General features: G+C 43.1%; 1 protein-coding gene across 14 annotated transcripts in view; it reads left to right on the forward strand.

Moving 5' to 3' along the window:
• Positions 1–13850, forward strand: part of CAMK2G (calcium/calmodulin dependent protein kinase II gamma) — a 122763-nt gene that overhangs the window by 70416 nt on the left and 38497 nt on the right. For all 14 annotated transcript variants that reach the window (XM_061451338.1, XM_061451354.1, XM_061451375.1 and 11 more), the window contains exons 6-12: positions 450–522; positions 3600–3702; positions 4682–4765; positions 5616–5710; positions 8275–8397; positions 10701–10784; positions 11411–11453. In XM_061451338.1, coding sequence (XP_061307322.1) covers positions 450–522; positions 3600–3702; positions 4682–4765; positions 5616–5710; positions 8275–8397; positions 10701–10784; positions 11411–11453 — 605 coding nt within the window. The remainder of the gene's footprint in view (positions 1–449; positions 523–3599; positions 3703–4681; positions 4766–5615; positions 5711–8274; positions 8398–10700; positions 10785–11410; positions 11454–13850) is intronic.

Consider the following 13850-nt stretch of genomic DNA (forward strand, 5'->3'; position numbering starts at 1 on the left):
TGCTGCTCTCTGAAAGTTTATTCTGTGCTCAGGACTAGCCCAGCTGAATGCTTCCTGGAGTGATTTGGTCTTGCTTACCCAATTTTGGCTGCTGTTTGTAGACACTTGGGTGCCTCGGTTCTCCTGTATGGGGTGCTTACTGAAGGGACAAGTGAGACGCTTAGTGTAATGGGGAGGAAAGGAAGGAAGTGATGGGAGGTAGGAGGGAGGCTTTGTGGCCCTGCTATAGATAGGGTGTTTAGCATCCTGTTGCTGAAAGTGCTGTGAGTGTCCAGCTGTGATGGTACTGAGCTATGTCATCCAGTGGATGTGGTGAAGGGATTCAGCCTGGGGTCTTGAGCTCTCCCTGGAACAAATATAAAAGCTAGGGAAACAGTTCTGGGATGAGATGAGATGCCAAGTATATGTTTATGTATGCATAACTGTGTGTCTTTCCCTTTATTTTTCAGCCACTGTATTCATCAGATACTGGAGAGTGTGAATCACATTCACCAGCATGATATCGTGCACAGGGACTTGAAGGTAATACTTCCTCCGTGCCATGAAGGCTGAGGAGAGCAGCCAGGGGATCATTGGAAGAGGCAAGACAGGGATATACTGTGTTGCCAGCTGGCAGGGCTCTTTCACTTGAACAGGGCTCAGGGGTTCCTGAAGCACAAGTTTGTTCCTTCAGAGTTTTCTAGAGTGCTGAACTCCTGAGGAAGTTCTCAGTCTTCATGAGCCTTGCCAGCTCTCAGCCTCTCTGAGGCAGCTCCAGGATGGAGTAGTTGTGAACCTTGGAGTGCAGTAGACTTTCAGAGAAACTTGGGTAGGATTCATTATAATGAAGGACACTTTCTAGTTTGCCATTGAAGAGATCTCTGGAGACCTGGGGCAATCTCTGTTCAATCTGCCAGGTTGAGTTTGTCTGCACAGAGCATGTATATTTTTGTTCTGCGCTATTGCCAAACACATGCCATTGGGCTAGGGCAGAGCTGCTCAACAAGAACTTTTCACGTCATTTCTTCCTTCTCTCATCAGTAGAAGCTCTTTTAATGTAAATCCAAAACTGCTGGCCAGTCAAACACCGGGTGAATAGATAGACCATTTGCCACATTATAATGCATTTATAGACCCAGAACCTCTGCAGTGTAAGTTGCTTTAACTCCCTTCCCACGCAGTGCCAGCTGTACTGGGAGCTGGGCAGGCTCCAGAATGAAGAGTTTTGTGCGGGAAGGTCTGCCTGCCCTGCAGCCCTCTCTGTCTAAAGTGGGAATGGTGATGGCCACCAGAGGTCCAGTTAAGTTAATGCAGGATGACACATGCTACCACTGCTGGTTTTGGTTTGTTATACGTTGCATAAGGGGAAGAGTACAAAAATATATTTCAGAGAGCAAGGTAAAGGCATGTTGCAAGCTTGGTGGCAGTGTTCTCCCAGTGTTTAGATCTAGTGGGCAGCTGTTAACCCTTAGTGTTTCTGGCAAGCTCCCATGCAACACTTTTGGCCTTCTGATTTGGAGCACTGTGAAAAGATGCAAGCTGTCTATTGAAGAGTGGCTGCTTTGGAATAGACCTGACATCTTCTTTTGATAAAGCAGCCTTCAAGAGGCACTACTGCCCAAAATTAGGGCCTCTATGAGTATCAGTAGAGTTTTCCAGTACAGGATGATTTAAGTTTTCCTTCGCATCCTGTGTTCGGGTATAATCTGTTTTGCTTCCCAAGTTTTGTTTGTGTGAAAGTTGTGAACTTCTTTAGAACTTACCAGCTGCTGGACACTCCCCACGGCAGTTAATGTGTTTCTTCTGTCGCTTGCTCTGATTCACTGAAGCTATCCAGGCCTGAAGAGTAGCCATTCCTTTTAGCAATAAAAGATCCTGTGCTCTTCATTTAATATTTAGCTCCTTGCCAAAAGCTTGGCCTTCAGGATCAGTGTGTAATAACTGCAGAGCTTGCTTCAAGAGAAGTTTTTTGCACCTCCCTCTCATAAGCCTGCTTTTGGCTGGCATGCTCTTAAAAGACCTTCAAATGTTGAGCTGCCCATAGGGATTGCAAGAAATTAGGGAGTTCGTTCACATCCTTACCAAAAAGCATGTGAAACCTGGGACAACCCATATTTATGTTGGCAAACATGCACATGGATAAGCACCATTTGCCTTAAGGTGTTTGTAGCTTTATTTTAGAAGCACATAGTTTCTAATTTCACTATTTCTTAGTCAAGCCAAGCCCAGGTGTGATCTGAACTTGGGAGAGATTTTCAGATTTCATTGGTCTTCCACTGGAGGGATTTGTTTACACTGGTGAATTTTCACCAATGTAGTTTGATTAACACAGTCTTTTCCACTTCCCGTACAGTGAAAAGCCAGTGACATCCAAATATATTGAGACTCAGTTCCTCTCCCTTCCATGCTGCTTATGGCAAGGACTGTGATGGGCAGGGCTGTTCTCCCTTCATTCAAAGCAGAAGCAAGGCATGTGCCCAGTACTTTAAGGCAGGTGAATGAGTAAAGCATCATGTTCCTGTCAGACAGAACAGGGATAGAGGATTGTCGTGGGATGAAACTGGTGAGCAGGCTGCAAAAAAGACCTTCATCAGATTTGTGAAACTGAGACACGTTTCTGTTTCTGGATTTCCAGTTTTCCATCTTGCTTGTTAAAAAACTCAAGTTGATATGAATAGCACAAATTATCAGAGGGAGGTAGGATGAGAACTCACATTTGTCTGGCCTATCTACAAGTTGGATTTCCTGCAGAGGTGTAATAGCCACCACCTTAAAGGCCCTGGGATTCCAAAAGATCCCATGTAACTATCTGCTTTTGTGCTTCAGAGGAAGCTGCTGACACTCAGTCGAATTTTTGGAATTGTGTTAAGCCTCCTGCTGAAGTCCTTTGCTGGAACACAACAGAATTATGATCAGAGTGAGATTCATGTGAGGGGCAAAAGTCTCCCTTTCCTGGCACATCAGGGAAGTGGCATGCTTGCTTGTTATATATGTGATGGCAGCAGTAACAAGACAGCATATTTTATGCTGCTGTAAATACATAGCATGAAGAAACAGCTTACAAGGATACTCACTGCTGCGCTGCTCATGCCAATTTGAGGCTGAGGCTTTTTCTGTTAGGGATGAAAGCTACTCACTATCTAGATGATGCCTTCCCACATTACAGTGGTGGATTTGGCAGCCCTTATTAGCATCATATTTACTTTTCCAGTGCCTTGGGGATCATGTAATGTTCATGGGGAGAAACATCACTGCAGATTGTATCTACTACATCCTTTCCCCCCACCTCTCAATTACTCTCTGCAGGGATGCCAGAAACAAATTTTGGGTTCTGTGCTGCAGGAACTGTACTGCCAGTGCCCTCTGGTGTCAGCATGTAATATGTGGGCTGGGTGAGGAGAGGCTCTGGCTCCCACAGGGGTTTATGTTAGGCTTCAGGTTTTTCTGCCACTGTAGGTTAAGGCCATTTGTTTCTGTTGCTCTGTCTTCACCTGAACAACTTTAGTACATGCCTGCTAAATTCAGTCAGCAGATTGAATTCAGTTATGTGAATACTGAGGTAGGAGAGTTTAACAAGGGTGTCAGTCTTTCATTCTTACCCCCTTTTCTCTTCTCCGCAGCCTGAGAATTTACTACTGGCAAGTAAATGTAAGGGTGCTGCTGTCAAACTGGCTGACTTCGGACTGGCTATAGAAGTCCAGGGAGAGCAGCAGGCCTGGTTTGGTAAGACTGTTTGACCTTTCCCACTTTTGCTTCCCCCTTTCCTGGTGGCTGGTTGAGTTGCACCCTTCCTGAATACTCTCTCTCAGCTCTTCCAACATGTTTGTGTGTATGTAGCATTGCTGCTTCCTTTCCAAGCATCTCAGCCTCTGGGTCCTTGGGCATGAACCTAGGTGCGATAGAGGAAAGAATATGATAAATAAAAAGAGAAAAAATGTCTGTGTATGTCTCTATTCTTGGTTTACAGTAGGTGCTGGTGTCAGAGATGAATGCAGCTGCTAAGTTTAGAGCCTGATCTGAACTTTCCTACTGCTCAGGAGTGTACACATCTTGAATTCTTTTGGTCATTTTACAGAAATGCATTTAACCTGGCCTGCCTCAGGCACATTTGGATCTGGCCTTATCTTTGTTTAGAATCATAGAATAGTTAGGGTTGGAAAGGACCTTAAGATCATCTAGTTCCAAACCCCCTGCCATGGTCAGGGACACCTCACACTAAACCATGTCACCCAAGGCTTTGGCTAAAGCATAATTAGAAATGAGACCTTCTCAGGCTAAACATCATCTCCAAGACTTTGCAGTGCTGCAGAGATTCTGGAGAGATGGCTGCTGCTCCTGGTCTGCCCTCACCATTTGGAACACAATCAAATGTGTTCCATATGGGTCTTGTGTTTTCAAACACCAAGCCATTATATGTAACAGTGATCTAAGGCCTGGCATATGTTTGTGCCCAGCTGGTTGACATGGTATCTCTCTTTTCTGTTCTTCCTGCACTGCACAGACACTCAATCCCGTCTGATCTCCCCTTTCCCCTCCCTGCCTTTTTGTTGGTTTACTAAGGGGTAGCTCTAGCAAATATGAGATGAAGGGTGGGAAATGGATTTTTGGAATTTGTTGGTTACCACTAGTGGATTTTATGATATGGCAAGATCTCTTCTGCTTGGGTACTGTTAAGTACTTCATGTCATCCATTTCCTGGCAGGATTTGCTGGCACTCCAGGCTACCTCTCCCCTGAAGTCTTAAGAAAAGATCCTTATGGAAAACCAGTGGATATATGGGCATGTGGTAAGATTCTGTTAAAGTGTTTTACAATTAAACAACACCGTTTCATGTAGAAGAGCAATTGCTTATAACCTATTGCTGGGAGGGTATGCAGTGCTCCTTCTTGGGTGGAGAGATGAAGGCACACTTGAGGATAAGCACTTTGTGTAGATGGAGTTAATACTGGAGTCTGAACTCATTTGGCTCTGGCTCCTAATTCTTTCCTCGGGCCATCTGTCAGATGTTTGAGACTCAAGAGATAGGACCTGTCTATGCTTTGCAGAGTCAGTTGTTTAGGTAACTGTAGCAATTTCCTATTACTCTATGTAGCAGATGAAATACCGAAGAGAAATGACTTTTTTTTAAAGGAAATAATTAAGTGTAAATGTATCTGGGACTGATAAGTTAAAAAATATGTGATATCAGTGTTGCCTGATGTGCACTAAATGGTTCTCTGCAGGCCAAGAGTGTTAGCTTTGGCAGTGTCATTTTTGTCCCAGGATTATGCACAGTAAGCATGTAAAACCACAGTCCTTACCAAACAATCACTTTCTGCCCAGCAGCCCCAGGGAATGTGGCTTCATTTTATTCTGAGAGCAGCTAGGAGTTGTGGCTCACCAGCCATGATAGCCACAGGAGGGTAGAAGGACATCATGCACCTTGTTCTAGCTCCTGGCACATGAAGTGCCAGGGTGAGGTTCAGCAGAGGAGAGGTTTGCACTGTCTTTCTCTACCTCAGAAGACTAAATATGATGGCAAATGAAGATATAGAGCAGTCATTACCTTGGGAACTGTCAAGAGGGAAGGAAGAGGGGCTGAAGGAATAATTGGCATATTAGCCTAACCATAGTGTATCTGTGTCTCTCCCTCCCAGGAGTGATTCTGTACATATTACTAGTGGGGTACCCTCCCTTTTGGGATGAAGATCAGCACAAACTCTATCAGCAGATCAAAGCCGGAGCCTATGACGTAAGGGCACTTTCTTGCTGAGTACCTGCATGGGTGTAGAAGCCATCCAAAACATGGCACTATCTTACTTGATGTTTAGCAGCAGGCCCCAAGCTACTGTGCAGAGCGATGTTTGGCATGTTCATACACCTTGTCTTCACTGCCTGGGATACAGTCCTCTTTGGGGCTTCTGAAAGGATATGTGGAAACATTGCAGTGGGCACCTAGATGTTGCTGGTTGTTAGGGAGATGCAGAGCTGAAAATGCAGGTGATGGGAAATGGTGTCCTCTAGTGCATTTACCACAAAGTGCTGCAGATGTAGCCAATGTTAATTCTTTCAGGGTAGCAGAGGGAAGGTAGAAAGGAGGAGTCTGTCTTTATCAAGGCCTAATTAAAAGTATGGGGAGGTATTCTATAGACTAATAGCTTAAATTATGGCCTGTGGTCTCCTCATTGCCATAGAGGAATTTCTTCCAGCAGTGGAAAGCATGGAGCCCAGTGAGAAGACTGTATGTCAGGGGCTTTTGGAGGGGTGGCTTTGAGGTGGGGATCAGCTTGGTGGGTTGGAGACTCTGGTAAAAAGCCAATTCACGGAACAGTTTTCAGAGCAAGGCAAAACTGAGGTCTGAAAAGTGCTTGAAGGAGAGGAATAGCAAGCAGGATAGTACTGGGAAGCAGAGTGGTGTAAAACGTGGTTTGGGTACCACAGCTTGAATGTTTGACATAAATTCTTCCATGTAAAGAAAGGCTTGGGAGGGACAAAGGAACTTCTGGAAATCCTAGTTTGAAGCCTGCAGGCATGAATATTGAGACAAGTTGGGGAGCTTGCTTTGTAGGCTGTCTTGTTATGTGTATTAAAAAAGAAAAGGCAAGGGTTCTGGGGGATCCCAGTTGCCTCCCAGCCTCTGTGCCTGAGTCCATGAGAGCGGCTGTACTGGTGAGAACAAAGGTCTGTCTAACCCCATGTCCTGGCTCAGTGGCTATCTGAGTGAAAAGAAAGTGATAGCCTTAAATGGACTTGTGTTCTCTTGTCTTCCTGCCCCTCTCGTTTCTGTGTTGCTTGCTATTTTGCAGGAATTCTATTGATGAGGATTTTCAGAGCACTTCAGGGGTTAAATGTCTAACTCTTTCTGTAAGTCATGAGGAGTGAAGTGCCTGATACCTCCCACCTAAATGTTGTTTTTCAATTCTTACCTATAACGAACAAGTTGCAGTAGATTCCTCCTCTGTTTTGCCTGGTAGGAAACAGCTCAAGTTTTACTTGTGTACCTGCCCCTGGTGTCTGTACCCCAACAGGCTAGTATGTACCGGACTAGTCTGTTGTTCTCTCTTGACCATAGAGGAAGTGGTAACTGTGAACTGGCCTTTGTGCTGTTGGGTAGGGGTTTTGCAAGGCATTACCATGAATACTTCAGAGTTTGGATGGGGGAAGGTGTCCTGGCTTGAAAGCTCAGTATCATAATTTCTGAGTTGTCTCTTGCAATGTTAGCAGAACAAATTTGTATAATGCCTTGCTGATGCCCGAGAACGCAGAAATAGGAGTATGTGTGAAACAAATGCAGTGGTATATTTTTAAATCCCTACTGAGCAAAGCACAAAATGTAGGAGAAAAAAGATGGGATAAACTTTTTCTAAATAATGTAATACTGTAAGAAAGTGTTCTCAGGATGGATCAGTCTTTCCCCTCCCCTTAAAAACAGGGGACTTTATCCCAACAGCACATTTAGCTTTGTGTTCTCAAGTTCACCTCTGTTTGTACAGTAGATTCATAGGAGTGAGATGTACTGCATTTAATCTCAGCTGTCATCTATACCACATGCAAGCATCTGGAGGATGGTGTAAATATTCATCTTTATCATTACTGGAATTATAGGAGAGAGCAGTTACCTCTCATGGGTAGCTGAAATACTTGAGAATCTTCTCTTTGTTTCCATGCTTATATATTCCCATCCACTATTACATCTCTCTTGCTCCCCAAGTAATGATTTCTAGTATGGTAGCTGCTTGCTAACAGCTTGATGGTGGGATGTTACACCTAAGTGGCTGGTATTGTTCCAGAATATTGTGCTCTGTGGTGGTGAAAGTGACCTGATGGGACATTCTCTGTTAGCAGTTTTTGCTTTCATAAGGTTTTGATGTAGTTAAGTGTTTGTGATTTTGCATATGCTGTTACAGCTTTTTAGCATGCTGGAGAAAGAGCAAGGTGGGGTAAAAAAATACTGCTTGTGTTTTTCACATCAGAACTCATGTTCTGACATATCTGTGACTTAGGTTTTTGACTGTTGAGTGTGAAAGAAATTCAAAGTTCTGAGTGATTCCCAGAAAGCTTTTAAATTGATAATCTACCTGTCTGTGTCTGGTGAATGCTACAGGTATGTCCTACTGTCTGGTACCATTCATTCACTGGATTCTGTACACTTTTTGTTCAGCGTGGGTTTTCAGAGTTGTGTTTTGCAAATGTGTTAGCCCTGGTATCAAAAGGGCAAAAGCTGGAATCCAGCTGGAATTCAGCTGTGTAGGAAGGAAAATCTCTTGTGCTAGTAGAAAACACTTTCACTTCATCTGTTCCTTCTTCCTCTTTCAGTTCCCATCACCTGAGTGGGACACTGTGACACCCGAAGCAAAGAATTTGATCAACCAGATGCTGACGATAAACCCGGCAAAGCGCATCACAGCTGACCAGGCTCTCAAACACCCATGGGTCTGTGTAAGTGCTTTCCGTTATTACAGACTGACTTGTGGTTTACCCTGAACTGACACATCAAGAAGACTTTGCTTTATAGGAACCCAGAAAATTTGAAATATTTCAAGTTGTGATTATTTTGTTTTTTTCAAGGCTGACCTTCAACACAGCAACTTTGTTACACTACGGGACTTTACTGCCACTGTAGGGGGAAAAAACCCTTATTCTTTTAAAAGTCATGTGAATGTCCACAGTTTCTGGTTTTCCCCACATTCCCTCTTCTGATCCCTATTATCTTAAAATGTCATAGGGAGTTTGGCATCAGACAGAATATCTGAGGATTATTTTGTTCTTCATCTCTACTTCAGTTTATGGCATTGCATCTTTGCAACGTTGGAACATTTCTGCTGTGCTGCAGCTTAACTCGCTGTAAACTTGAAATCCGCAGAAGAGCTGTTGCTGTTCTGTGTATGTAGTTTCTGCCTTGTCAGACCCCACACATAAGTACTTTCCATCTTTTACAAAGATGGCAAGGAAATCCCAGAAATCAAGTGGGAGTGGGTGTAGGGAGGGCAGCAATGGTGTACTTTTATCTCTGCAGGATGAAATAGTTCCACCTAAGTCTAACCAGATGTTCTTGTAATACCGTAGCATAGTTCTGCTTTCTAGGATGTGCCTAGTGTGTTCCTTTGCCCATTTGTTCTTGAGAAATGATGGTTGTTTTTCACTTCCACCCCAGAACAACAGCTCAGGAATTTAAAATTACGTGAAAATCTGTGTAACAGGAGTGTAGTGTTTGCTGTAGTAATGTGAGTTCCTTGGAAGTCAAAACTTCACACTACCTGAGGCTTTGCATCTCTGTTTTTTCTCTTTGCATGCTTGTAATCAATAGCAGTTCTTGTATATTTAACTTTTGTCCCAGTGCCTGTAACCAAAGTTGTATGTATTACGATAGCTCGCTCCCTGTGGCAACATAATATAGAACAGTTCAGGAGAGACTTTCCTTCTCTGAGTTATGTGGAGTTCAGTTTCACTTCACAGCCATTTCAGCCTCTCACCCAAACTGCCTCCTATTAGTCTGTTGTTTCCATTTGCTTTGCAGTCTGTGTGTGTGTGCAACATGCGTTTTTCTTTTTGGGGATGTATTGCTCCTCTGATGTAAATATAGTAGGAAATCTTGAGTTTGTCTGAGACACCGAGTTCCCTAACATCACTGAACTGAAGTTTGTGTCCTGACTCTTGTAAGCCCACACTGAAAAACTGGACATCACTGTCACTCCTATGGAAGCCGGATGAACAGTGACCACCAAAGTTGTTAGAGGACAGTTTAGCTATGTTCTGCCTCTGTGCTGACATGTGTACTGCATCAGGTGACCAGCTTTGATGGTAGGATCAGAGATTTCCCATGAAACTAGCTGAATATGAGCATGGTTTACAGTTATTTTGGGTATTGCAGAAGTTTTTCCAAGCAGGAGAAGGGTAATGGAGGGTTTGTTACACACTAATCTGCCAAGTTAGTAATTCACCCACTGTCCTTGTAAAGGGAATTCAGGCTTGTGGCTCTGTGCAAGAGCAACAGCTACTTTGGCATTAGTCTCTGGTTTCCTCATGTGCTCTAAATGCCAGGCAGCATCAGTCTCTGGTTTCCTCATGTGCTCTCAGTGACTGGCAACACTTCTGGGAAGTTCTCTTTTGCAGCTGATTTGATCCCAGTCTGCTGTGGTGACAGGTGTGCATCACTGGCTAGAGGTTATATGCTCAGGTTTTTGCTCTGGTACAATAGAGCTGTGTGATCTTTCCTCTTACACACTGAAAGTCTATTTCTGCAAAACTGATGCAAATATGCCGAGGCCTCTCCAAGTCAAGCACTTAGATTCAGGGAGTTGACATGTTCAGGAAGGCTACCGCTCACTAGTATTCATTTACCACTTGGAATTTCCCCTTAGAGCCATAACTAATGCAACCCAGATCTTTTCTGTAGTGCCTCTAACTCAGTCCCCCACGGACAAGCTTGTTCATTTGATTTTGTCTTACTGTCTTGGTTCATTTGTGTACCTGAGAGGCAGGGAACATTGATTCTCACCTATACCTCAGCCACAGAGTTTTTTGGGCACAGTCTTGTAATAGCCAGCCTAGATTTAACATGTCTTGCTGTACTGGGAAGTTAAGTTATGAAGTGTTGTAAGTGGTAGTGTTTTGCAGCCATGCAGTGGTGGGAGGCTTAGCCATGTCAGCTTGCATGTCATGGTTGTGTACAAGTGGTGCAAACTCCCATGGCTGATTTGGTTAGGGTATGTTCTTGATCTTTTGCTGTTCCTGTTTTTCAGCAACGATCCACTGTCGCTTCAATGATGCACAGGCAGGAGACTGTGGAATGCTTGAGAAAGTTCAATGCTAGAAGGAAGCTAAAGGTAAGTATATGTTAGTTTGCCTTAAGTTTGGTTTTAATCCTCTGAACTTGAGGTTAATATCTTCCTAGCAACAGTATTTTTCTTTTTATGATTAGTTCGCTAACATTAGTGAAGTATCTTATGTGATCCTCCAGTACAGAGTACTAAAGCAGTTTGTTGAGGAGCTGGGTAGTTTCTGTCTCCAGAGCTGTAAGTTTCCAATGCCTCTACTGCCATATAATCACCCCTTCTACTTTATGCAAGAGGGTTGAAATAGAGCAACTAGTTCTTAAATCGTGGACCTCTTAGTTCTGATCACTCTCTGCTTCTCAGTAAGAGTATTATCAGTTGCCTGTAGCTGGGGCAAAGCCTGTGGCTTGTGCATTAAGCAGCTATCTGCTGTATGGAAGCTGGGAAACAACTGTGTGTCTAAGCTAACTCTTAATGCTATTTAGATTTCCAAGGCTATCCCTAGCTGCCACTCTAGAAAGACAGGACTTCAAGTGGTTCTGTCAAGTCCAACAGCCACATGTGGGAATCCTGGGTAGCACTGGAATATCTGACACACTGTGTTCTCCACGGGCCAGCCCAGCCCCTCTCTGAAGTGAGTGACACCATCTGTTATCCCTGCTTTCTCTTTCCCACAGGGTGCAATCCTCACAACAATGCTTGTGTCTCGGAATTTTTCAGGTAAGTTGCTCCTGTTTCTGTCCCTTTCTTGGTTTTGTTTTGTGTGAGTGACTTGGGAGATATTATAGCCATTTTGGGGTTGAGTAGGAAGGGAGGAAACATGCTTACAATTCATCATGGTGTAATGGTGGTTGCTTTGCCTTGGCTGGTGCCCAGTGTGAAATAAGAAGTAATTTGTTTGGGGAGGAGCACATGGTGCTCTATTCAGGTACAAAACAGAAGTAAAGTCAGCTGCCACAAACCTTTCATGGTACTTTGTTATCAGATTATTTTGGGGTAATACTAGCTGGTATTTGTTAGCTTTCCCCTCTGAAGCCAGGAGTCAAGAACTCGTATTAGGTAAGCAGTGATTCCTTTAGACTGAGATAAGGGCACAGGGCAAGTAATAATATTGGTGAGAATACGGACAGAAGCTATTTGGGTATTGTATTACTTTGACTCATCAAAAATGGGTCTGAAGTACCGAGCTATTAGAATTTTCCTTCTTGGAGTCTCAGAAGTGGTTTTCATCCTTTTAAGCTTAATAACTGGTAATCTGGCTCCCACCCAACTGCATTACGTAGTGCACTTACTGAAAATGCAGATCTCAACATGCAAATCAGTACTTTCTGGAAGATGATTGTGTTGGTTCAGCACATCTAGGTGATACAGTTATCTGTGTTCATTTCCATTTGGGTGGAAAAGCTCTGTTCGCAAGTGCTTTTGGTTTATGGGGTTGTTTGCTTTCTTTGCCCTCTTTGTAATTTTTTCCCCTTTTAAAGAGGGCAATAATTGAATGCATGAGTCAGATTTTTATTGCACCTGACTACAGCTACTTTCAAGTGAAAGGCTGTTGTATGGATTATAAGTGATGATGAATGAAATGGAAGTGTATTAATTTCATCTGGCCATTTACTAATGGTGAATACCAATACTTACATTCTGGGTGATGTTACAATAAACTTCTAATTGGAATGAAAACCTCTGTGAAATGATCATCCCAGCATTCCAAGAGTGCATTCATACATTCATTCTTTTATGGTATCAAGGCAGCATTCTTAAAGGGACAGAATAATTTTCTCCATTCACCTGTCCCAGAATTGTGCTATTACAGGACTTAAAAACTATATCTTGTTTTCTGAGAATGATTCTGAAGTAACCGAGGAGATATGGCACAACAACAGGGCTTCTGCTGGACTGTACATTGTCTTGGGCTTGTGTGAACCATTTTTGATCTGTCCACACAACAGGTTTTTGTTTCACTTAATTGATGATCCTGAAATACTCAGGGTTTTTATTTTTTTTAAAACAGCAGTTTTAGATTCCTTTTTTTTAGTCTGCAAATGTTGTCACTTCTAATGAAGCTGCAGAAGTGCTTGGATAAGAAAATCTCCTGTGGCCCAGATTTTGAGTACATGAAATGCCTGAGAGAAGGGTTCTCCTTAATGGTGTGTGACCTATACATCCACTTATTCCCTGAGCTAGTATCAACGACGAAAAGGCTTGCTCTGCTTATTCCTCTCTGTCTCAAGGGCTGAAGCTGCTGGATCTGCTTCAGTTAGCAGCTGAAGAAAAGGAAATCCTAGGTGGCCCATAGAGAGTGCAAGGTTCTCAATGTCACCAATTTCTGCCTTGAATGTAAGCTGTGAGGTAATGAGATACCAGGTAATGATATGCTCCCAAAAAGCTGTCCAGAAAGAAATACTGCAAATTTAGCTGCAAAGTATTTACAGCCTCTGTGGATAGCAGCAATTTCTAATATTTTGATGTGCTTTGAAAGCAGGGAGATCAGCTTCTCTTGTTTTATTTGCAGGGCTGTGTGGAAGATGAGCTTGACTTCTTTCTATTGCTACTATTTTTTAATTTACTTAGATTTTCTTAATTGTTGCAGCTCAAATACATAAATCTGCTGGAACTGAAGAATAAGTGCACTTTAGCTGAAAGTAAAAAGTTAGAAAGTCCACATGGGAACTTTGGGTACAGTTCACACTTTCCCTATAGTGACAGGTCATCTAACTGCTCTAGAAAAGTTCTGAAATAGTAGCTTGTTTCTTTCCCTGAAGACCTTAAGGGGATTTTATTTTCTCTAATTGGGTGACACAGGTCTGTGGGCCTCTAAAAGCCCCATTCTCAGCAGACAGGGAACTAAATGTATGAAGACAGAAGCTTATTCCTGTCTGGGGATAAGATATTCTAAAAGCTTCTACACAGTTGTTTTGAATTAAGAGGAAACGAAGGCTCATGTGACCCTGGTATCAATTAATTAGGCGCAATAGTACTATCTGCAGGAAATATGAGAAGACTTTAATCCTGTTGTCATTACTGTCTCCTCTGTCACACATTTTGTAATGTGGAGTTCCTTCGTTTGACAGTGTGGTTTTAGCTTGTGACAAATGGTATGCCTAAGGAGTCTGTAGC

This window comes from Pezoporus flaviventris, unplaced genomic scaffold (assembly GCF_033815535.1).
Source record: "Pezoporus flaviventris isolate CSIRO_AGI_PZ_B2104156 unplaced genomic scaffold, CSIRO_AGI_Pfla_v1 ptg000001l, whole genome shotgun sequence".
Taxonomy (NCBI): domain Eukaryota; kingdom Metazoa; phylum Chordata; class Aves; order Psittaciformes; family Psittacidae; genus Pezoporus; species Pezoporus flaviventris.